Raw genomic sequence first — 26,406 nt, 5'->3', positions numbered from 1 at the left:
CCCTAGAATGGGAGAAAAAGGAGAATGGGCAGAAGCAATATTTGAAGAGATAATGGTCAAGATTTTCTAAAATTAACAAATGACATTAGCCACAAGTTCAAGAAGTGCTATAAACCCCAGGCAGGATAAATACAGGTAAACCACACATAAGCATTTCATAGTAAAACTGATGGAAATTAAAGACAAAATATTAAATGAAGCCTGAGAAAAATAGATTATCTTCAAAAGAACAACAGTAATACTGGCAGCTGATGTTCCAACTGAAAGAATGTAGGCTAGAAGACAGCGGAGTTACAGTTCGTGAGTATAGGCATACATCATTTTTTTGCTCTTCATCTTATTGTGCTTCACAGATACTGTGTTGTTGGTTTTTTGAAAATATTTATTTATTTTCCTCATTTTTCTTGGCTGTGTTGGGTCTTAGTTGTGGCACATGGGAGCTTTGTTGAGGCATGAGGGATCTTTTCCTTACGGCACGGTCTGCTTGGGTTTCTCTCTAGTTGTGGCATGCAGGCTTCTCTCCGGCTGTGGCGTGTGGGTTTTCTCTCTCTAGTTGTGGCACGCAGGCTCCAGGGCACGTGGGCTCTGTAGTTTGCAGCACGTGGGCTTTCTCGTTGAGGTGCACGAGCTCAGTAGTTGTGGTGCGTGGGCTTAGTTGCCCTGTGGCATGTGGGATCTTAGTTCCCCAACCAGGGATCGAACCTGCATCCCCTACATTGGAAGGGGGATTCTTTACCACTGGACCACTGGGGAAGTCCCGATACTGTGTTTTTTTTTTTTTTTTTTTACAAATTGAAGGTTTGTGACAACCTTGCATTGTCCCATGATGGTGAGTATTTTTTTAGCAATAAAGTATTTTTTAAATAAGGTGTGTACATTTTTTTTCAGATGTAATACTATTGCACACTTAGACTACAGTATAGTATAAACATAAGTTTTACATGCACTGAGAAACCAAAAAATTCATGTGACTTACTTTATTGCAATATTCACTTTATTGTAGTGGTCTGGAACCTAACCTGCAATGTCTCCAAGGTATGCCTGTACTCCAAGCAAATAACTGCTAATTTAGAATTCTGTATCCTTCAAAAATATCCTTTAATGTAAAGGGGATATGATACCAAAAGCACAAACAACAAAGGGAAAAATAGATAAATTGTACTTCATCAAAATTAAAAGCTTTTGTGCTTCAAAGGACACCACTGAGAAAGTGAAAAGACAGCTCATAGCTTGGGAGAATATTTTTGCAAGTCATATAACCAATAAAGGACTTGTATCTGCAATATGTAAGGGATTCTTACAACTCAACAACAAAATGACAAATCACCCAATTTAAAAATGGACACAGAATTTATGTAGCAGTTTCTCCACAGAAGATACAGAAATGACCAATAAATATATGAAGAGATGCTCACAATCATTAGCTATCAGGTAAATGCAAATTGAAACCATGAAATACCAACTCAAATTTATTAAGATGGCTATAATAAAAAACAAAGAAACAAGGACTGGTGAAGTTTTGGATAAATTGGAACCCTCATGCATTGCTGGTGGGAATGTAAAATGGTGTAGCCTCTTTAGAAAACAGTCTGGCAGTTTCTTAAAATATTAAATATAGAGGTCATGTGACCCAGCAGTTCTTCTCCTAGGTACATACCCAAGAGAAATGAAAATATATGTCTATGTAAAAACTTGTACACAAATGTTCATAGTAGTATTCTTCATAATAGCCCAAAAGTGGAAACAACCCAATGTCCCTCAGCTGATAAATGGATAAATCAAATGTGGTATATCCATGTAATGGAATATTATTTAGCAATAAAGGGAATGAAGTACTGATAAATGCTATAGTATGGAAGAACCTTGACAACTTTATACTAATTGAAATAAGCTAGTCACAAAAGACTATTGTGTGATTCCATTTATATAAAATGTTTTGAATAGGCAAATCTACAGAGACAGAAAATAGATTAGTGCTTTCTAGGTATAGAGGGGGTGTGTTTGTGGGAATGAGGAGTTACTACCAATGGGTACATGATTTCTTTTTGGGGTGGTGGAAACGTTCTAAAATTTATTGTGGTGATGGATGGGCAACTCTGAATGTATAAGCTAGGGAATTGTACACTCTAAATGGGTGAATTATATGGTGTGTGAATTATATCTCAAAAAAGCTGTTACAAAAAAAAAGGACGTGAAACAAACATGTTTCTAGAAAATAGGAACTGAGAAAATTTGTTGCCAATGCACTCTCGCTAAAGAAATACTAAAGACAGTTCTTCAGGCAGAAGGAAATTATCACAGAAGCGCAGAAACACAGGAAGGAATGAAGTACAGAGACCAAAGTAAATATGTGTGTAAATTTAAATGAATATTGACTGCCAAAACAATACTATGTCATAGGGTCCAGAATACACTTCTCAATATTAAAGTGGTCTATTGCCCTTACCTTTTCTGGGAAGTGATAACATTCATTTGTAGTAGGTTCTGTTGAGTCAGGAAGCCATGTGATTATCTCAAGGGTGAATTACTGAAAGAATTAATAAAAGAATATGTACTAGGAATAAATAGAATAACATAAAGAAATAGAAAGGAAATATGGAATAATAAAGAATAGCAGATTAAACCAAAAGATGCCAAGAAAGGAGAAAAAAGGAAATTAGAATGGAGGTCAAATGTAGGTCAAATATTGAACATGTAGATTTGAACCCAAACAATAGCAATCACTTTAGAGTTAACAGACTTCATTAAATACTTTTATTAAAAAACTAAGATTGTCAAGATTGGATAAAAAAACTATATTCTAATTACAAGAGATACATCTTAAATATATGGGTACCAGATATTATAAGTAAAAAACTGGAAGAAGATAAGCCATGCAGCTCTAACCCAGTGGTGTGGTCATACTAGTAACAGATGACATAATCTTTAAGGCAAGAAACATTACTAGAGATAAGAAGAAATCCTGTGGTGCTAAAAGACGAGGAAATTATATTTTCAGTAAGAAGTATAAATCAATCAGTCAATCAAATATTGACAGAATTAAAAGGAAAAATAGAAAAATGTACAGTTGTAGTGGGAGATTAATATACTTCTCTATAGAATAAGCAGATTAAGAGCAATACGGATAGAGGAGATTTGAGAATCTCACTTAACAAACACTGCAGCTGTTGAGTATACTTCCTTGGCATTTACTGGGCCATAAAATAAGTTTCAAGAAATTTCAGGTTCCTACTGTATAGCACAGGGAACTGTATTCAGTATCCTGTGATAAACCAAAACGGAAAAGACTATGAGAAGAATATATATATATATATATATATATATATAGCTGAGTCACTTTTCTATACAGCAGAAAGTAAACACAACACTGTAAATCAAATATACTTCAAGAAAATTACAAAAAGAAATTTTAAAGGATTGAAATCATACAGAGTATATTTTCTGGCTATAGTGAAATTAAGCTAGAAATCAACATTAAAAAAGATGCTAGAAAATTCCTAAATATTTGGAAATTATGTAATACACTTCTAAATAACCCATGGGTCAAAGAAGAAATCCCAGTGGAATTTAGAAAATATTTTGGACTGAAGATAATGAAAATATGACATATCAGATCTTGTGGTCTGTAGGTAAAACTTACTTAGAGGAAAATTATAGTCTTAAATGCACATGACTGAAAGGAAGAAAGACTGAAAACCTTATGATTTTATACAGTAGAAGAAACCAGCATACTAAACACAAAGAATGTGGAAGGAAGGAAATAGCAAAGATAACAGAAACTAATAAGATAGAAAGCAAACTTAATAAACCTACCTAGGGAGACAAAAGACCTGTATGCAGAAAATTATAAGACACTGATGAAAGAAATTAAAGATGATACAAATAGATGGAGAGATATACCATGTTCTTTGATTGGAAGAATCAACATTGTGAAAATGACTCTACTACCCAAAGCAATCTACAGATTCAGTGCAATCCCTATCAAACTACCACTGGCATTTTTCACAGAAGTAGAACAAAAAATTTCACAATTTGTATGGAAACACAAAAGACCCCGAATAGCCAAAAGCAATCTTGAGAACGAAAAATGGAGCTGGAGGAATCAGGCTCCCTGATTTCAGACTATACTACAAAGCTACAGTAATCAAGACAGTATGGTAGTGGCACAAAAACAGAAAGATAGATCAATGGAACAGGATAGAAAGCCCAGAGATAAACCCACACACAAATGGTCACCTTATCTTTGATAAAGGAGACAGGAATGTACAGTGGAGAAAGGACAGCCTCTTCAATAAGTGGTGCTGGGAAAACTGGACAGGTACATGTAAAAGTATGAGATTAGAGCACTCCCTAACACCATACACAAAAATAAGCTCAAAATGGATTAAAGACCAAATGTAAGGCCAGAAACTATCAAACTCTTAGAGGAAAACATAGGCAGAACACTCTATGACATAAATCACAGCAAGATCCTTTTTGACCCACCTCCTAGAGAAATGGAAATAAAAACAAAAATAAACAAATGGGACCTAATGAAACTTCAAAGCTTTTGCACAGCAAAGGAAACCATAAACAAGACCAAAAGACAACCCTCAGAATGGGAGAAAATATTTGCAAATGAAGCAACTGACAAAGGATTAATCTCCAAAATTTACAAGCATCTCATGCAGCTCAATAACAAAAAAACAAACAACCCAATCCAAAAATGGGCAGAAGACCTAAATAGACATTTCTCCAAAGAAGATATACCGATTGCCAACAAACACATGAAAGAATGCTCAACATCATTAATCATTAGAGTAATGCAAATCAAAACTACAATGAGATATCATCTCACACCAGTCAGAATGGCCATCATCAAAAAATCTAGAAACAATAAATGCTGTAGAGGGTGTGGAGAAAAGGGAACACTCTTGCACTGCTGGTGGGAATGTGAATTGGTACAGCCACTATGGAGAACAGTATGGAGGTGCCTTAAAAAACTACAAATAGAACTACCATATGACCCAGCAATCCCACTATTGGGCATATACCCTGAGAAAACCATAATTCAAAAAGAGTCATGTACCAAAATGTTCATTGCAGCTCTATTTACAATAGCCAGGAAATGGAAACAACCTAAGTGTCAATCATCGGATGAATGGGTAAAGAAGATGTGGCACATATATACAATGGAATATTACTCAGCCATAAAAAGAAACGAAATTGAGTTATTTGTAGTGAGATGGATAGACCTAGAGTCTGTCATACAGTGAAGTAAGTCAGAAAGAGAAAGACAAATACCGTATGCTAACACATATATATGGAATTTAAGAAAAAAGTATGTTATGAAGAACCTAGGGGTAAGATGGGAATAAAGACACAGACCTACTAGAGAATGGACTTGAGGATATGGGGAGGGGGAAGGGTAAGTTGTGACAAAGCGAGAGAGTGGCATGGACATATATACAATACCAAACGTAAACTAGATAGCTAGTGGGAAGCAGCCGCATAGCACAGGGAGATCAGCTCGGTGCTTTGTGACCACCTGGATGGGTGGGTTAGGGAGGGTGGGAGGGAGGGAGATGCAAGAGGGAGGAGTTATGGAAACATATGTGTATGTATAACTGATTCACTTTGTTATAAAGCAGAAACTAAGACACCATTGTAAAGCAATTATACTCCTATAAAGATGTTAAAAAAAAAAGTTGGTTCTTTGAAAAGACCGATCAGTGAATAAAGAACCTCTATTAGAGAAAAAAAGGGAAAGCACCAATTGCCACTCTTAGGAATGAAAAAGGGGTTACCACTGCAGATCCTCAAGCCACAAAAAGTTAGCTGCTGTCTTTAGGTTCTCCAGTGCACTTGTGGGACTTCAACCGCCATGTTTTTATTCATGCCCAAACCCACAACTCTATTTCTCTATTCAACACCTCCACTTGTTATAGACATAACATCTTAAAAACAAAAATCCCAATTTTATCCTATCTCCCTGCCGCCAACAACTTTTTCTATGTTTCCCATGTTGGTAAATGGTAGCACCATTTATTAATTTGCTGAAGCAAGACACTCTCAAGCAAGGATGCCTCCACATCTTATCAATCACCAAGTCATTCTGGCTTTTCCTTCTTCCCTTCCTCTCTTTCCCTGTATTACCCCTCTCTCTTCTTTTCTCTCCATTTCCACTGCTTCCACTATTGTCCAAGACACCTTCAAATCGCCCCCCCCATTCTTGCAGTGGCCTCTTCATTTGTCTTCCCCCTTCTATCCTCATACTGCAAAGCTGATCCTACATGCATCTGTTTACAACCAATTTCACGACTTCTCGTTGCCTTAGAATCAAGTCTAAAATCTGCTGTGGCCAGGAAGACTCCCTCTCCGGAGCCCTTGGCCTGCCTTCTTTTAGTATCTCAACTCCTCATACTCCTTCTGTGTCAGGGCTTTTATATCCATCATACTTCAGCTCCCTGATCCCTGCACTCCTTCCCCAGTGAAAATAAGAACGGAAATAACAAAGGTGACTAACTCCTTGCCCTTATTTCCCTGTTTGGTGGTTGGTCCTATCCACAGCCCTGAAGCCTGGTCTGTCATGCTAGGACATAGCACAGTGCCTGGCACAGAGAAGGTGGACAGGAAAGCATTATTCATCTGAATGAGTGAATGATAATAGATTAAGGATAACACTGAAACTTGGTGCTGACACTGTTTTTCAACTTGACTGAAAAGAAACAGGAAATGGAGAAAGGTACGTGTAAACGCAAGTAAATATAGTCCAGCCTTTTCAAGAGAGAAAGTTAATGCATTTTTGGTTATTTATTTAATGATAGAAAGGCCCCTTAAAATAATCCAAATATTTCCCAGATTATCACACCCACTCAGCTTAAGCTCTTAATGGGAGGAAACTTGACTTTTGTCTTTCTTGCAGAATTTGGCAGAGGTCTTTGCCTTTGGTTGGTGAGCTGTGCAATTTTGTTGACTTAGATAGAAGTGTGGGGCTTGATTTGGAAACTGCCTAAGTCAACTTCAGGACATTGCTTCTCTCACTGAGGTTACTGGCCATAAACAACATAACTTGTTAAAGGTTCCTGAGGAAGTAAAATCCAACCGCTTTCAAAGTAAATACATTCATATTTTTTCATAACCCATATATGCTAGATCTTCAGAAATATCCTTGACCTTGACCCTAAAACGTTTATTAAGTACCATGATATATTCGTTGTTCCGAAGAGGCTCAATGGGCCCCGAGAGATCTAGAAGTTTAAATATGATTTGTTGAGATTAGCCAACAGGACCGATTTCTTCTGATATCATGTGAGTCAGTTTCATTTGGTCTTTTTCGTAAGAAAACTGACCAAGTGTTACTTTTATTTTTAAAATATGTAAGATCACACCTTTGTAAGAAACTGTTCACTTTTTATTGTGAAGCGTGTTAATACATATGAAGGGGATGAATGTGGATGGTGTGTGTAGTTTGCAGGATGACGAAATGAGCACCATGTCCTCACTGCCCGTCCTAGGAAATGGCAGAGGGCATCCCCGGCGTGTGTGCCCTCCACCTTGGCCCTTGGCAATGGCACTTATGGGATATGGGGCAACCGAAGCCCACAAAAGCTTGAATGGCTGAGCCAGGGTTTTATGAAGGTTTTATTAAGAATTGTGAAAGGGACATGCGGCCCTGCTTGTTGGAAAGCTCTCTTTCCTGACTCATTTTGCTTGTCAGCTAAGTCCAGTCTGTAGTCCTGCTGCCTTTAGAAGGAACCACCAAGTTGAGGGAAGCCATAAGCTACATGACTGCCTGGCGACCAGAGCACGATTGGAGGAGGATATGGTGTAGCTCTCTTAGAACTGACCGTCTGACGCGCTCATGGCCTGTGTGCTGCTCTGCGAGTGGGATGAGTCTGGATTGGGGGCACTCAGAGTGCCCACAGTGAACCCGGCCCTGGAGCAAGATGGGGCCCACAGCAGGGCTTCGCTTCCGAGCCAGGAGCAGGGCCAGTGCGGGCCCTGCACTTGCAGGTGCTGTTTTGAAAGTCTTCATACTTTTTAACCTTTGAATGTGCATTTTGTATGATGGGACAATGGAACATGCTCCGAGGGCTTAGAGCCACAACTCATGCGGGGTTTCACCTGCTGCTGCCTCCTTGTGTCCACGGGAGGGCTTTGCCGCTGGCTGCTCCCCAGCTCCCTGGGGCTCCAGTCCTTTCTACCCAGCAACTGCTGCTGGCCTCTGTCCCTGGTGGGGCTTGGGCTCTGGCCGGGGCAGAGCCAGGCATGTATGCTCTGTGGCGTCTGAGGGCTGGGCATGGTGCTGGCATTCCTGCCCCGAGCTGGCAATGTCATAGTGTGTTCAGCGGCACCTTGGTGAGTGAGCCTCTCACCCACCGCTGATCCAGGTACGGAGCACTTTGAGTGTGAAATTGCAACCCCTGGGGGGCCGCCTGTCTGCTGCGGGTGGAGGAGGCAGGCTCAGGGGAAGTGGAGATTGACTTCAAGCAACAGCCATGAAAAGTGGCCCACAAATCTGTGGGTCTGCTGGGCAGTTCTGCTTTGGGCCAGTTTGGCTCATAATTGCTGGCTCCCTCCTGTGTCTGTCATCAGCTGGTGGCTCATCTGGAGGCTTGGTGACCCAGATTGGCCTCGCTCAGCGGGTGGCAGTTGGCAGGCTGTTGGCAGGGGCAGCGGGAGCGACCAGGCAGCGGGAGCGACCAGGAGGCTGGCTAACCCAGGCTTCTTCGTGTGGTGACAGAGTTCCAAGAGCAACAGGAGAGCCCGGCCCTAGTGAGGAAGTGCCTCTCAAGTCTCTGCTGTGTCACATTTGCTACCATGTTGGCCAGAGCTAGACACAGGCCGGCCCAGATTCCAGGAGCAGAGAAAGAATCCACCTCTTGATGGAGGGAGCTGCAAAAATTACATGCAAGGGATGTGGATGGAGGGATGGGAGGAACCCATGAAATGACATAAGCAAATGGCATTTATTTTAGGTTTTTTCTTTTAAAAATCAGCATATATTTTCCCACTTCTGAACTCTTACCAAAATGAGCTTAACGGATAGACCTCATGTATATTTATGGGACAGTTCCGTGCAAATCTATTTCAGAGTTTCACAGAACTTTATTGCCTAGACTAAGGATTATTCTAGACCTGCTGCCAAACCCAGATAATCATTAAACCACCCAGAAACACGCCACTTCACCGGATTAAGGAAAGAAAAGAATGTATAAGTTGAGGCGTGACATCAGCCTTGTTTCAGATATTGTTCCTCCCCAGGATGGTGAGTCTGCCATTTCCTTTTGAATGCACTGTCTTTGTAGGAACTGTCAGGAAAACGAGTGACCTTGTGCAGGCTGTCTGCCAGGAGCGGAGGGCTCTTTCCATGTCCCCAGAGATCGAGGGCCCGTTTAATGGTTTGTTTTGACCCGGAGGAGTGGCACAAAATATCAAAGTATTTGGAAGGGTCCCTCACGTGGCTCTGTGACTGACCTCCTCCCCAGCACCCTGTCCCCCCCCGCCCCCGCCCCGATTCCTGGCTACAGGTTCAGAGCCTGCAACCTGGTCCTCCAGCCACACCACTCTCACTGCCCCTCACCTACCCTAACCGCTCTCCTGTGATCGTCCTGCCATGTTATCTTCCGCAGGACTTCTGGCTTTGTCTTATGTCCTGAAGTGCCTGGCAGTGTCCTGGCCACCGAACCCAGGGCCAAGAAAGGAGTGCAGGGGACGTGCTCCCAGGGTATGAGGGTTGACATGAAAATCACTGGAGTCAGGAAATTCCAGGGCCCTTAAGTCATTCGGCAAGACATTTGACATGAAAGGCCCAGGGAGGGGATCAGGTTGCCTCCATGTCAGTAGGAATTGAGGTTCCCGTCAGGAACTGGTCTGGCAGGGAGGTGTCTGAGTCCTTCACTCTGTAGGCAGAGTCTGGACAGTTCTGTCCAAACCTTTCTAATAAACGGATTGGATGAACCGCCACTCGCTGCCTGTTCACATTGTTGTTGCGTTCTTTCATAACTGCTACTTAGTTGTCCCTGACAAGATTGAAGACTGCACTTGGCGTGTACCTATCAATTTGTTTCTAACAATGATACCTAAAGCCGAACCCCAAAGTGCTGAGGGGATTTCACTCTTTGTGTGTCAGTCCAGCCAAACAGCCCTGTATTCCTACTCTTTGGCTCATGTGATGGTTTAAATATTAATCGTGTGTGTCTGGGGTGTAATGATGGCAGGGCTCATGTTGTGGAACGGAGCGGGCAGTGTGTGTTTGTTTGTTTGGTGTCTTTACGGGCTGCCTGTGTTGCTGGGACCCCTTCGTGCCCACATGCCCCGGCTCGCTAAGGGGGTCAGTGTCTGACCTTGCCCCCTTCCTATAGGCATACTTGAGGATCCCCCCACACCTCCTGAGGGGTTAAAAGGCACAGAGTCATCGTTCCTCTTTTAGTTGAAGGACTTGTACAAATTGCCCAACCGTTAATTAGGGAGGTAGGGTTGTGACACCTGGCTTGGGAAGTCAAGGGAGCCTTTCTCCTGGCAGGGGGATGGGGCCGTTTGATGGAGGCTGCTTGGGTCTCCGGAGGCTGTGGCTGCTAACTATAGCAGAAGGAATATAACTGAGGATGAACTTTCACACATTTGGACGGTTGGCTTAAATGACTTTTTATGCTCCTGTGTTCTATTGGTGTGTCATACTTTCTTGACAAAATGATCTTTGAGGGAAGGAAGCGTCTATGTGTTCCTTGGTGCCCAGCCCGGGCCTGACATATAATTTTGTTAAAATTGAACTATGGAAGTGGCATAGTTAATGATGCCCTGGCTGTGAGGAGAGGGATGATGAGAACAGGCAGTTCTGCTAAGGTTTTGGGATTCTGTGGTCAGCAGGCTGGGGACACGGTAGGGCTTCCTGCTGTGATTTGGGGCCGCCGGTGGCATGTGGAGGCAGATGCTTGGCGCGCCAGGGTGAGCGGTGAGGCAAACCAGATATTCGCCCCAGCGGCTGGGGATCAAATCAGAAGCTATGGGTGGAGATGATGTGGAAAATAAACACGGCTTCCAGTAAGGATGGGGCTGTATCTGCTGGCCCCAGTGATCCACCTCTGCCCCAACTAAGGAGAAGAGCATAGGGCTGGAGGGTGGTGAGGGCTGAAAGCCCGGGACAGGGTCGCTCAGGCTTCCGTCTGCCCCCTGCTAGTCTCCCCTTGAGGCGCCTCAAGTTCATGACCCAGGAGGGCCAGAAGCAGCGTGTGCTGGGGCTGGCCTGGGTGGCTCGAAAGGGCTGATCAATAAATCTCAGGAATTTTGTTCATATAGCCATTATTAAAAGTTAAATTATCCTGCATAAATGTATAACGAATAAAAGTTACATTAGAAACAAAGGTAAAGGAGGTATATGTATATGTATAGCTGATTCACTTTGTTATGCAGCAGAAACTAACACAGCATTGTAAAGCAATTATACTCCAATAAAGATGTTAAAAAAAACCCAGATATTTATAAAAATAAACAATTAAAAATAAAAAACCCCAAAAAACAGATATTTATAAAAATAAACAGTTAAAAAAAAAGAAACAAAGGTAAAAAATATTCAAATATATGTACATATATATGTATAACTGAATCACTTTGCTCTACACCTGAAGCTAACACAACATTGTAAATCAGCTGTACTTCAATAAAAAAAAAAATACTCAAAACATGTCACTGCCTAATTGTTTCATTACATTTTTCTGCTACCTATGCTTGGGAGGTTACTTACATCTCCTGGATCTGTATGATAAAAATACTATATGCTGGTGAGCTGCTGTGTAACTTTTTTTAGCTCCACGCTCAGTGACTTCACGGTGGTAGCTTGAAACGGGCCATGGTGGAATATATATACCACATACACATGCACATCCTGCCTCTCTACACCACAGCAGTACTTCCTCTTGGACTTGGTTCTCTCTGTCTGGCCTGAGTGTGGACCACAGCCTCAGAATGCCTTCGACCCCCTAGTGGGGAAGCAGAAACTTTTTATCCAAAAGCTTCTTTCTTTGGAATTTCTTTGGACTCACACATTTCCAGGTATGGAGACAAAAGAAATTGTTATGGCTTAAAGGGCTTTCATTATCCCCATCTGCTAGTCTGTTGATTATATGTGGGATTAAAAATGAGCAGAAGTGTTGATACTATCAACAGAACGGACCACGTAAGCTTTATTAGTTGAAAATGTCAATAAGAGTTAAAAGCAAGAATGAGGTGCAGTGATTACAGCTCTACTTACACATGGTCCAGTGTACATGGTAACGGGTTCCGTTTCCAGTGGAATTTTCCACCTAGCAATGATAAAAGTCTGATTTCAGCCCACAGGAGACCCTTAGCCCAGGAGACGCCTTCTGCAGGAAATCCTTCCTGTCTGCTGCTTCCGCAGGCAGGGAAGCCAGCTCCCCTGTGTGTTGCCCCCAAACCCTGGGCACACCTCTTGTACCACAGCACAGTGAGTTTGGCCAGTTTGGTCTCTGCTTTCTCAGATGGGATGATCCATCTGTAAAATGCCAGTCAGGAATGCTGACCCTCACCAGCACGCCTTTAATAGTTTGTTATTAGAGAAATAAAACAAGTGAATCAAATAGGATTAACCCCTTCAAGTGATTTAACTATTTCTTACAAATAATAAAGAACAAATTCCTTTCATTCTGTTGAGGATAACCAGAAACACGGAACTGCGGGGTTTCTGCAAGAATTAGCAGCTTGTTATAGATGCTGATTCTGGACAAGTTGACAGTCTGCGTTTCTCTTGTTGAGGATAATAAGCAAAGCTTTTCTATCAAAGGAGACTAATTCCTTGTTTGAAATCTCACTTACACCAGGAGGATTATCAGGCCTTTACCTAGATGTTTTGAAGTGGCCACGTATTTGCTTCCACTTTTCCTCAATCTCCTGGCATTTTGGAATAAGAGCCTTAACTCACCCAAGTGGATGAATAATCAGAGCCGTCCTTACAGCCTGAGAAACGAAGCATGAAGTTATACACTTGGATTTCCTCATAATGTTAATCTTTGATAAAATTACTTTCCTGTAGTTTTAAGTGTATTGGTTTTTCTAAATGTCATGTAATGCCACAAAGGCTCACGTCTTGCTCTTATCACTGTCCAGGATGGGTCAGTGGAGGCTAGGCAGCAGAATGCTCTCTTCCATGCAGTGATTCAGGAACCTGAGCTGTTTCTCTCCAGGGTCTGTCGGTTTCCAGACTTGGGAGTCTTCTCTGGCTCCTCTGCATCTAGCCACAGGCACGAGAAGAAAGGTGGATGGTTCTGCAGGGGTGTTACGGCCAGGCTGGTTGGGACCTTTCTTTCCTTTCACTGATATTCCAGTGGTCAGCACTCAGTTACATGGTAGTAGCCCAACTACAGGCCTGGGATATGTGGTCTCTGTCCCCAGGGGGAAAAGGGAATGGGGTTGGTAAATACGTGGCATTACCTTGGCCACACCAGAACACTCAGATGACATAAGTTGTGTTTTGAAAGCATATTTTCAAGTCCTTAGAAGGTCTCTGGCCATAGAGAAGATGCAGAGCATAGTGGTCAAGAGCATGACCTGGACTGAAATCGCCTATATCCAAATCCCAGCTCCACCATTTATCAGATGTGACATTGGGCAGGTAACTTAGTCTCTCTCTGTGCCTCAGTTTCCTCATTGTAAAATGGGGATACCAAAAGAAGTGAAGAGTTTGTGTGAGAATCAAATGATGTTAACATATGTAAAGTGCTTAGAATTATGAATGGGATGTAATTAACAATATATAAGATTTGTTAAATAAGTTTTCGAAAAATGAGGCTAGTAACAAAGAGACCTAAGGTCCTCTTTGGTGTGTTGTAATTTGGATATATTGTCATTCAGATGGATAATGTTTCTTTTTGTTCAATTGTAAAAATGTTTATTGAGCGACTATTAATTATAATGGCCCAGGTATGACCAAAGACTCTGAATAAGTAGGCTTCTCGCTGAGTCAAAGGAAACAGCATGTTTTCTGCACCAGATTTGCCTTTTAAACTCTGTGTCTTTCAATCAGTGGTCCCATCGGCATCTTGGTCTCCACTCCCCAAATCCATGGCTTCCCCTGGGCCCCTCAGAGTGGAAAGTGGCGTTAGCCCAGTGCCTGGTACTTCTCTCCCCTGTCCACGTATTGGGCGCCCTGTCAATATCACTCCCTTAGTAGGTGCCATTTCTGTCTACCTGTTTTGCGGTTTGCTTCCAATCTATTTGTACGAACATGCTACTTCTTCCAGTTAGGATCCAAATTTCAGAATAATGCTGGATTTTAAAAAACACATGAGGGCAACCTGATGTGATTTCCCTGTACAGATCCCCATCCCAGGAGCAGGCTGGGCATAACAGACTCTTTCTCTTGCAGCTAGATGACTGCACGCTGCAGCTCTCCCACAATGGCACCTACCTGGACTTGGAGGCCACCCTGGCCGAGCAACGGGACGAGTTAGAAGGCTTCCAGGATGACACTGGGTAAGAGCAACAAATGTCCCTCCCAGCTGGTCCCAACTTTCCACGAAATGGGGGTTCACTGAGGCCTTAAAATATCTTGGAGAAACCACCATAGCTTTGACCTTGTCTTCACTCACAGTCACACAGAAACAAGGGAGATGCAAGTGATTCACCAGTAGTAACTGCAGACCCTTTTGAATTGGAGCAGCTCTTCTTGATAAAGCTACTCAGGAGTAGGAACATTTCTGGTGTAGTTTAATTAAGCACATGGTATTTAATAGTCTTTTTTTTTTTAAACCAAATATACTTAAATTAGTACTTTCCAAATTTTAGTGGATTGACAGCTGTTTTATATATTGTTTTTAACGATCAATTACTGGATATTAAGTTTTCTTGACAGATGCCTCTGCAGATCATTTTATACTGTAGCATCTTTTGAATTCACCACTGTGGAGAAAATAATTCTTAATTATGTTAATTAACATCAAGTTACTTTTAGCTTACATATAGGATTGCTTAATATTTCTGATTGCTGTGAGTCTGAATAAGGCAGTCCACAGAAAAAATCAGAGATGTGTACAGAAAGCAAAACCACGGTAGGAATATTGTCGTACACTTAGCCATTCCCCTATTTATTAGATGATTTTTTCTAGTAATTGTTTTATCCTTTTCCAGATTTTTTAAACTTTTCACGTTGAGATGATTTTTAACTTCCAGAAGAGTTGAAAATAAAGCACTGATATTTCCCAAATACACTTTACCCAGCTTCCCATAGTGTTAACATATTACGTAACCAGGGCAAATTTGCCCAAACCAAGACATCAATATTTGTAAGATACTGTTATATATTTACTAGATTATTGAAATACTGTTTGGATGGGGGCCCCCCACCTCCCTTTCTATTCCTCATTCATCTAGAGCCAAGTTTATCTCTGATTTTATCGCCTTCCTCCTTAGACACCTTCAGAGGCTCCCCGTTCCTTTCCAAATAATGCCCAGCCATCTTCATCGGTGTCCAAGGACCTCCCCAAAATTTGTTTTGAAGCTACCTTGCCTGACTTAAAAATATATTACAGTCAGATGAATATTATCTGAGACTGCTGATTTTTCATGAATGGCTCAAAAAAAGGAGGAAAAATGGGAAGCTTCTTAGTGTTTGTTTCCTACCTAACACCAGTGTGTACCGATGACTTCCTGAGTTTCCCCTGCTTTAACACCCATCACAACTTATGGTCTTTTCTCCCTTAATTGTCCCTCTTTTCTGCTACTGAAACTCTGCTAGGTCAGAACTGGGCCTGTCTGAATATCCAGCCTAGTGTTTTCTCAGCATGTTATAGGCACTTAGTGAGCACTGGTGGCCAGGTGAATGGCAGGGTCCCAGAATGTATTCCTGAATGGCATGAACTTGAGCACCAAGACCAGGGTCCTTGGTAGGAACCAGGCAGGTTCTCTGAGGATGCCCCTCCTATCTCCTGAGTGGTTCCAAGGGCCACAGAAGACCCTGGAAACTGCCATAGGCTGTACACACGTGAAGCGTACCATTATTAAGTCACATCAGATTCTACTCATCATCATTTAAAAAATTGACATTATAAGACTGATAGATTTGAGGAAATCCATTGCTGTAGTTTTTACAAAGTACTTGATAATGACATCCTTTTATTTAACATGTCAGCATTCAGGCTGGATGACAGTCTAATGGGATGACTTCATGTCTCATTGATCAAACAGATCCCAGGAGTGTTATGAGTAGATCACTGCCAATTTGAAAAATGTCTCTAGTGGTGTTGTGCTTGAAGACCATGACCTGTTTGATATTTTTTCCTTCTTATCAAATCTTGACTGGTTTGGAGATGGCAGCTTAGGAAAAAAGTGTTAATATGTTAGATAACAATATCAAGAGTTAAGAGTGGAAGAAAATAAAGCTTTGTGGAGCACCTGCTATGCCACCCACTGTGTTAGGCACCTTATTTCACAGTATGTTTGTTTAATAGTTCATTCTGTTAATATCACAAACATGGAATTGGATTTTATCGTCTCCATTTTTCATTTGAAACTACCGAGGGCCAGGAGTTAAATCACATGTCCAGGGAGGCAGAGCCGGTAGATGGCGGAGCCACGTTTGAACACAGGTGTGACTGGTTCCCAAGTCTGTGATCCTCCTCTGTCCCAGGAGCTTCTGGGAAATGGCATTTCAGGTTCTCCTGAAGATGTACATACGTACCGGTGGGGACATACGGTTGGTTCCTGCAAGGACATCCTCAGTTCCAGGCTGACACACTGGCTCTAGCTGCAGTAGCACCCACCGCAGGGTTGCTCCGTCACCTGGCCCTGACGCTACAGCTCGCACTGTCAACTCCAGTGTCCAGATGCTGGAAGTCCCTTTGCGGCCGTTCCTGAAGAGCCAGGGAGCCCGCTGCAAGCTCCCTGGAGTGGATCCTGGGGCATTCCTTCTCACTTTGCTCCCTTCTGAACTATCACCTGGCCAGCCATGGGTTCATCTGACAGATGCAGCCTTGATCACATTTCTGCACCACATTTCCACCAGCACGGGATGCTGGGGAAACGAATTATGGCAAGATGAGAAGGCAGGACTCACGATGTGGGAAACTGCAAACAGGGGAAGGTGACCCAAACGATGTCGGGTAGCCGCACATTTGACTGCTGTGTCCCAAACTCACCCCAGACTTTGAAATAGTCTTCATTTGTGGGACCCACCCTTTGTCCTCTGGAACGTCCTCAGGGTGATATTCTTCTGTGTCTGGAAGAATGTGAAGAATCTGCCTCTACTGATCTCTGGTGGGGAGATCCCCCGTCCCTGGCCTGGGTTGCAGAAGACACGCCAGGATGGTGCTGTCCTGGCATTGCTGGGTCACCCTAGCGATCCCCAGGTCATTTACCAGCACTGAGCACTGGTGGCACATGGCAAGTTACTGGGAGCTGGCTGGAAGCAGCCTGCCGATGGAGATTTCCTGCACAGGTGGCAGGTGTCTGGGCACATCTGCAGTGTCACTTGCACTGAGTGTCCCTCCTAGGTCCTCTCCTAGAAGCATGGCACTTGGCAAAGTCTGTGTGCTTGAGAACTCATGTCTCCCTCGAATGGGAGTTAAATTATAATTTCTTCCTAGTTAAGAATTGCCCTGTTGAGGAATGAAAAGGGCAAATGAAACCATTCTTTTTCTTGATGTTTTGGTGTAAATTATAGGAAAATACCTGCTCTTGTTGTGGCCATCTCATGAAGATGGGTGGCAGGCTGTCTGGAGATGGTGGTGGTGTTGGTACAGTGTGTTCTGAGTCCGTTTTCCTTGTGGAGGAGTTGGTTTCTTTGTTCTTGTCCAATATGCTGCTCTTTTATGCCGGACTAAAATTTAACTTACCCCTTGTTTAGAAGGATCACTCAGACTATAGCTAATTGGAGAAGAGGAGAAAGACCTTCAAAAGTAGAAGGACAAAGCAATTATTATGCTAGCCCAGTAGAGCCAGGTCTGTTTATTGCCTTCCAAAGCCAGCGAAGTTAGCAGGCACAGCAGGGTACAGCGGAAGCCAAAGCCCCTGGGTTATTATTCCCGACCCTGCCATCGTGGGACATTGGGCAAGCCACTTTACCTCTGATGGGAGTTTATAAAATTTATTTATAAAATGAGGACAATATTAACCAAGCCCATTTCCCTCCTTGTATGAGCAGGGATCCCACCAGGGTCTGTGTTGCCCAAGCAGAGCGTAGCAGAGAGCAGCGCTGCACAGTGGTTAGGGACATGGGCTTTGCAGTTAGTCTTATGGCTGTGTGGTCATGGCGATGTTACTTCACCTCTCCAAACCTCAGTTTCCTTGTAAGTGGGGTAATATAATCATAATACTGCCTCCTTGGGTTGTTGCAAGGTCAAATGTGATGATGTTATCTAAATGTAAATAGGTAAAATGCATCTAAAACATTAAGCTGGTTCCCAGCATGTAATACAAACCCCAAACTGGTAGCCCTTACTATAATTACGGTCAGAATTTGAGATGATACACTGAAATGGGAATCACCAGATTTTAGACCTGGGATGGGGTCTGTGCAGGTCCATCACTGGGAGATCTCATTGTTTTAGTTGAGAAAACCAAGGTTGGAGACTTACCCACAGGGCAGAGCTGGGCCAGATTCTACCTCCCCAACCCCCCACCCCCGACCTTTCTGCTTAGTCCCACCCTCACTGCCTCTGAAAGGAAACCGGAGCACAGGGAACTGTCACAGAGAAGTGGGGTTAGAGGTTAGCTCTGAAGGTGACAGAGTGGGGCTTTGCAAAGGTAGCAAGGGCAGCAGGTTGAGGTGTGGTAGAGCTCAGAGTGGGCCTGAGAAGCACGGGCCTTCAGGGATGCTGTGAGGACCAGTGTGGTTGTTGGACGGGGTGTACGCATCCCCAGGTGCTCCTGACCTGGAGTACCTCAGGGCGCTCACCTTTTCCTCGGCTTGACTCCCCTCGGGCCTGCGCTAGAGGGTCAGCGCTGAGACAGTGCTTATCTCTGATCTTCCTCATCCCGCCATGCCCATTCCTGTCCCCACTGCGTTAGGTAGAGGTGGGGAAAGTCAGATGAAAACCTGTGGCGTGGTGTGGGTGGAGGCACAGTGGGAGGCTTGTGGCTCAGAGATGAAGGATGTGAAGCCTGGACGTGGAAAGGGCTGTGAGGAAGCCCATTCGCAGGGGCAGGTGGGCGCCGACCCCGCCATCCTTGCAGTGGATGTGCTTGGAGGGACGAAAGGGTTTGGGGAGAGCTCTGGTTTGATTCTTAGACGCCTAACTTCTCAGCCTGCAGCTCATGAGCGCCGAGGATCCATGTGTGTGTGTCGGGGGGCAAGAACCCCTGAGATTTCTGCAGTTTGTGGATATGCAGGGTTTTGGGGTGGAGAGGGGTTTCAGAGCCTTTCATCAGATTCTCAAAAAGTTCTCTACCTTCCAGATGTCAAGTTTGAAGGAGTAAGAAGTCGTTTTCCCTTCTTACTGTCTGATACAATAGTTAACCTCATCCAGTCACATCTCTGTCCGGTTTCCTCTGCATCTGGACCTGGTAGGATGGGAAATCACCTAAAATACATTTTAAACCTAAATCTAAAAACCAGCTGAACTCAGGGAACCAAACTGAACAACAAACAAAAAACCTGGACAAAAGAGAGATTCTGGTTAGGGTGTGGATGGGACGCAGGGAAGGGTCTCCCCCCACTTTTCCTCGTAAGTGATGATCTGCAGCGGAGAGCGCGGGTGTGTTGTTGTCTGAGGCTCTTTTGGCAAATCATCGAAGGATTAAGGGTCTCCCGTCTTCTCAGTGCGAGGCTAACACTGCCGACCACCAAGCCCTGCTCCGGTCCTGGTGGGTGAGAGAACTGGCCCTTTTCAGACAAAAGGTGCCCTGTGGGGCAGCGGGGTGGTTCAGTGCTGAGCTTAGCGGAGCAGCCCAGAGGCCCCTGCACACCTGCTCCGGGTCAGTGCTAGGCCAGTGCCTTCAAATACCCTGGGGGAAAGCCACTTAGGAATGCCCGGACAAGACAGATGAGCTTCCGTGCTGAGTGGACAGTGGAACTGGCATGGCTCTAAGTTCCTTCAAATGCCAGATTGTATGACAGGACAAAGATGGAGTCAAGTAGGAGTGGTGGAGCCCACGTGGGCGCTTGGCTTTATGGTGTGGGTAGGAGTCAGAAGAGGACTGGCCTGCAAAGAAGGAGCCCTCACAGAACTCCTCCAGTAACAGGGAGGGCGGGGTGAGGGGACAGAACGTTGAACAGGGAGGCTGCAGTCGGTGTGGCCCACTGTGATGGGGGAAGGGAGTGACCTAATGGGTCTGAACCTGGTGGCTGAGGAAGGCGGGTGGACTGGGGCCTGGACCATTGGGGGAATCTGGAGATGTGATACTAGTTGAGCAGAGAGAAACAGGAGGATAACATGGACACATGCCATTAGGTGGATAGTGTGTGGACGGTGGACTACTTAGAGAAGTAGTGAGGTTACGGGGGGCAGTTTGGGGAGGGGGAGAAGAGGTTTATACATGTTATTCTGAGGTTATGTCAAGCCACGCTCAAGGTGCAAGGTGGCCAGGTGAGAAAGATTGGCCTGGCACTCAGGTGAGAAACATCAAGGACCAGCGAGACTGGAGGTGACCCCTTGGAGGAAGGGAGTTGAAAACCTAAAACTTCTCTGAAAAAATGAAGTCTGTTTAAAAAAAGAGGTAGATAATTAGGCCGTTTTGAAGACAATATGTTGATTACAAGATGCTCGTAGGAACCCAGCCTCCTTTTACCTTTCTACTCCGCCATCCTGATGACGTAGCTTTCATCTCTCATGCTTCATCATAGTTACAGTATGGCTGCTCTCCCTCCAGCATCTCATCAGGGCAGGAAGTCATGTGTTGGTTAGGGTATAGTTTTCTCTGATGTAACCGATAGATTCCAAATTGTGGAGTTTAAATATAAAGGTAAAAATTTCTTTGTTGTGTAAGAGTCGAAATATAGCCAACTTTCCTTGGACTGGTAGAGCAGCCGTACCGTCCTGAAAATGAGAATCCCATCTCTGTGTCCAGAGTGATGGCTTTACCTTTTCCCTTCTCATCTGCATCCCAGCTGCCAGGAAGAAGGAAGTGGACATAGCGGGTGAATGTCCATTCTGTGTGCACATAGCTTTCAGTCACATGCCATTGCCCAGAACTTAGGTCCATGATTATACCATGAATTTTGGGCTTGTGTCCAGCCAACCCTCTACCTTTATTACTAAGGGTACGAGGTCCCTCTCTTAGATGGGAAGATTGAAGAACAGATGTTGGTGCCAGCTGGGTCTGCCCCCTTTAGAGAGTTTTTCCAGAACCTCCACCAGCAATTTCCGTCTGCAGTTCACTGAAGAGAACTGTGTCATGTGGCCACTCTTAGTAGCCGGGGAGACTGGAAAATATAGTTTTAGGTGGGTACACTGTCACCCCAAACAAAATCAGCTTCTCTTTATAAGACAGAAGGGGGAAATGCATATCGGTGGGTAACTGGCAATGTCTGCCTCAGCAAGGAGAAAATTTCAAAGAAGGGGCAGTTAAGAACACTATGCCATGGAGAAATCAAGTTGTGACAGTACCCAGGCAAGGCCAGGGGTGTAGTAAGGAGGAGATTTGTGGTGTCCTTGGGGAGAGAGGAAGCAGAAGAGTAGTGGGGTGGAGGCAGGTGGAGATAGGTCAAGGGGAGAATGTGGGGCTGAGGAGGAGAGACAGCAGGATTGCGTAGGAGCTGGGAGTTGTGAATGGGTTGAACAGAGACTTCATTCCCACTAGGAGAGACCTGAGGGGGAAAAGCTAAAACTGTAAAACTCTTAGAAGAAAATAGGAGTAAGTCTTCGTTTCTTAGATATGACACCACAAGCACAATATTATCCTATGTTGCAGACAAGGAAGCTGAGGCTCACAGAGGCTAAGTAACTTGTCCAGGATCACATAGCTGGCTTCAGAGTTTAGCTTTTCACCACTACCATCTCCTAAGGGAGACCAGAATGCATCTGGAGGCGAATGTAGTGGCAACCAGCTCTCTTGGACTTCGAGCTTCTGAGCAAATTAATCTTCACTAGTACTCTCCTTTTACTAGCTGATGACTGGTCCAGATCCTCTTCATTCCTCAGGCAGAGCATGGGCTGAGTCTCACAGTTGCAGAAGCTTACTAAGAGGAAGCTTATCCTGGGTCAGCTGCTGGGGGGGGCCCTAATCTCTGCTTCTGCTGCATTGTCCAACGTATGTTTTCTACTGTTGACTGAAATCATAGTTTAGTTCTAATTTGAGTGGAGGAATATTTGGGAGCATCGATTCTGCTGTTGATTGCAAGAGAAAGTCTTCAAGCCTTTGGCTCCATGCCACGCAATAAAATAATGTAAGCACTTGTTCTTACATTACGAAGACTTTGTATGTTATTTTTATAAAAATATTTTCTTGAGAGACAGGGACAGGACTGAAACACACGGGTGCAGAACCAACAGACTTGGTTCTGTGGTATTTGGTTACACCAGATCTTTTTCCCAAGGCCATAGACATTATTGCAGGAGAAGCTCAGGTGTTCTGAGAAACCGGGAAGTTGCAGGAAGTTCCTTCAGCGATAGTGCCATCAAGTCCCTGGCATGTGTGCCTCGGCTGGAGTCTCCTTGAACTGAGCATCTATTTTAGTCCTCTCATCACTTGGGTAGCATTGACCTTGGGTATGGGCAGCCGGTTGGCTGTGGCTAGTCTCTGAGGCCTGTGCTACTTTTCTGGCAGTGGCTGTGCTGGTAGGAATGGGATCTGGATCTCCGTGGGGAGCTTTAGGTCAAACTAAACTGCCTTTGCCTCTGGGTCACCAGATTCTAGTAACTGATGCACCCCCATTTCACTCTGCTGCAAACAGGCCGACTTGGAAGGAGAGGCTGCTGATACAGCAAGCCAATATCGGGGAGAAAAGGACCATTAAAGTGCTTATGGTGAACACACACTGACAGCCTCCCACTGGTTTCAGTTTTAGAACGTGGACGCTCCATGAAGGCAAATAATCAATGTTTGTATTAGGGTTCTTCAGAGAAATACAACCAATAAGATATGTCTTATCCATCTAGTCTAATCTAGTTTAATCTATCTAATCCAGCTAGGCTGTCTAGAGAGACTTACTTCCAGTAACTGGCTCACACCATTTTGGGGGCTGGCAAGTCTGAAATCTGTAGAGTGGGCCAGCAGGCTGGAAATTCAGGTGAGAATTGATGTTGCAGTCTTTAGTCCAAAATCTGCCCGGCAGGCTAGCAGGCAGGATTTCTGCATTGCTGTCTGGAGGCAGACGATCCTTTGTGGATCGAACACAGAGTCCAGCACGCACTAGTCACCAGTGAACATGTGTGGAATGAGGGAATGGATGAAGGAACACCCATCTGGGAGGCAGCTTTAGGGAGGTGCTAGGCGTACGGGCTCTGGGGTCAGACTGCCTGGCTTGGGTCCGAGCTCTGTCACTTTCTGTGTGACTTCAGCTATGTCGCATAACTCTTCTGGGCCTCAATTTCCTTACTTTAAAAATGGCAATAATATTACCTACTTCATAGGAGTTTTCTGAAGACTAAATCTGTAGAAAGTACTTAGAACCTCATCTGGCACATGATAAGCATTCCATAAATGTTAACAACTATTATGATTATTATTTTCTGAACCCAGACTGACATAGTATCCCACTGGGGGCAGGGGAAAGTATATCCATGATTATTTAATTTTCCTCTGAAAGTTTTAGCCAGGAAACAGAAGACAAGGGCGTATTTACTAGAAAAGTGGGGATAAAGTGATTATTTTAAGATGTATGAAATGATTATTTCCCTGAAAGAAGCCAAGAGAATAAGCCAAACGATTTTTAGAATCCATATTAGCAGCAAGATGGCATATATAGAAGAAATACATAACAATCAGCATTACCCAATTACAAAATATTGTGGTGGAGGGAGGGAAGCTATCAAATTTAAAGGACCTTACGACGGGTGTCGTCTATACATTGATACTTGATATAGATAAATAAAACATGGACATCTTGTAATTCTTGAATTCTTAGAATAAGAATTTGCTAATATTTTCTTAGATATTTTCATCTTAATTTTTTGTGTCCTTTTTTGTTAGATTTTAGTATTGAGGTCAAATCAGTTCTTTAAAAAACCTGGGACACTTTTTATGCTTAGAAAGTGCTGGAGAAGGTGATATAGTGAGGCACTTACACAGCAAAAGGCAGGATGGTGCGGGTGACGGTGGAGTCAGACACTCTGCTTTCAGCCCTGGTCTGTTTCCATCAGCTATGTGACTTTATGCAGGTTACGTCATTACTACAAGTTTGCTTCCCTCATCTGCAAAATGGGCACAACAGTGGTACCTGCGTCAAAGATGAGAGAAAGTAGGGGCTGCAGGGGGAGATGAAGGACAACTTCTGTGGACCTGGCTGCACTCACCACTCCCTGGTCTCTGCTTTGGAAGGCCCCCTCCTTTGCCAGGGACTCCTGGGCTTTGGACCCTCATTCCCTGTTGAGGGACTTCCACAGCCTTTGGTCCCCAATTCCACTCAGGTTTCTTTCATTGTAGGATTTTGTGTACAGGGGCAGGCAGGGAAGGAGGTGACTATATTGAAGCAGAGGAATTATAAGTGATAAAACTACTTTAAAATAGGCCTTTTTTGTTCTATGCTCTCCTAAATTCTATTAGGGTTTAACTTAACCAGTCTGATTGCCTGGTTTCTCAATGTACAAACATTGAAAAATGCAGAAAAGATGATACCTCCAGAGTGGTGTGCTGATGGCTTCCTCAGAAACACTGTCCTAGTTCTTATGCAGGTGCCTGGATCCCTTGTGACCAGTCCTTGTGGGACTGGTCAGTCTCCAGTCCTTGTGGGACTGGAGAATTCTGTGGGAAAACTGAAGCACTTCCTCAAAATGCAACTTTGCGGTTGTTTGAAGATAAAAGTGGGGGCTATCAATGGGCCCTTGTGAACTTCTCTAGAACTTTTGAGGAATTCTGAAATATTTTCTCCTGCCATCTCGTGCTTCTTCCCCTCTGGGCATCTAAAGCATGTATTTTGTCTACTGTCCATTTGGTACTTATTTTTGATTCATAACTGCTGATAACATGAGTTACAAAAAAATCTTCCAGATTAAAGAACTTTGGGTTTGCTGTTTCTAATAGTTAGGGGCTGGCCGTCATCAGGGGTTCACTGGTTTCTGCTCCCAGCTGAGCCCCTGGCTCAGCACTGGGTGAGGCTGCAAGCCTGGTGGCTACTGCCCCCACCCCAGAATACCTTTCCTGGGAATTCACACAAAAGGCTGTTCAGCAGCTCAGTTCAGTGCACTAATGGGAACTTTCTTCCTAGTATGATCACAAGAATTGAAGGAATGTCAACATCAGGACTGTCTAGAGAAATTTAATCGAAATGAGATGGCAAAGGAATATGTTCCAGATGAAGGAACAAGATAAAACCCCAGAAGAACAACTAAGTGAAGTGGAGATAGGCAACGTACCTGAGAAAGAGTTCAGAGTAATGATCGTAAAGATGATCCAAGAACTCGGGAAGAGCATGGATGCACAGGGCGAGAAGTTACAAGAAGATTTTAACAAAGAGTCAGAAAATATAAAGAACAACCAAATAAAGTTGAAGAATACAATAACTGAAATGAAAAGTACACTAGAAGGAATCAATAGCAGAATAAATGAGCCCCCCCCCCCCCGCAAAAAAAAAAGAATAAATGAGGCAGAAGAACGAATCATTGAGCTGGAAGACAGAGTGGTGGAAGTCACTGCCACAGAACAGAATAAAGAATGAAAAGAAATGAGGACAGTTTAAGAGACCTCTGGGACAACATCAAATGCACCAACATTCACATTATAGGGGTCCCAGAAGGAGAAGAGAGAGACAAAGGGCCTGAGAAAATATTTGAAGAGATAATAGCTGAAAACTTCCCTAACATGAGAAAGGAAACAGTAACCCAACTCCTGGAGGCACAGAGATTCCCATACAGGATTAACCCAAGGAGGAACATGCTGAGACACATAATAATCAAATTGACAAAAATTAAAGGTAAGGAGAAAATGTTGAAAGCAACAAGGGAAAAGCAACAAATAACACACAAGGGAATCCCCATAAGGTTATCAGCTTACTTTTCAGCAGAAACTCTGCAGGCCAGAAGGGAGTGGCACAATGTATTTAAAGTGATGAGAGGGAAACACCTACAACTAAGAATACTCTACCCAGCAGGGTTCTCATTCAGATTTGATGGAGAAGTCAAAAGCATTACAGACAAGCAAAAGCTAAAAGAATTCAGGGCCACCAAACCAGCTTTACAACAAATGCTAAAGGAACTTCTCTAGACAGAAAAGAGGAGGCCACAACTAGAAACAAGAAAAATACCAAATGGAAAAGCTCACCTGTAAAGGACTGTCAAGAGAGAAAAAGATTTTTTCTGTGTGAGGAAGAAAGTTTTGAAG

General features: G+C 43.7%; 1 protein-coding gene across 8 annotated transcripts in view; it reads left to right on the top strand.

Annotated features, from left to right (window-relative positions):
* The window catches only part of FHOD3 (formin homology 2 domain containing 3), a 492,532-nt gene that overhangs the window by 45,936 nt on the left and 420,190 nt on the right, over positions 1 to 26,406 (top strand). For all 8 annotated transcript variants that reach the window (XM_060121093.1, XM_060121091.1, XM_060121090.1 and 5 more), the window contains exon 2: positions 14,363 to 14,469. In XM_060121093.1, the coding sequence (XP_059977076.1) occupies positions 14,363 to 14,469 (107 nt within the window). The remainder of the gene's footprint in view (positions 1 to 14,362; positions 14,470 to 26,406) is intronic.

Source organism: Lagenorhynchus albirostris, chromosome 14, assembly GCF_949774975.1.
Source record: "Lagenorhynchus albirostris chromosome 14, mLagAlb1.1, whole genome shotgun sequence".
Classification (NCBI taxonomy): Eukaryota; Metazoa; Chordata; class Mammalia; order Artiodactyla; family Delphinidae; genus Lagenorhynchus; species Lagenorhynchus albirostris.
This window is presented reverse-complemented; position numbering and strand designations above follow the sequence as displayed.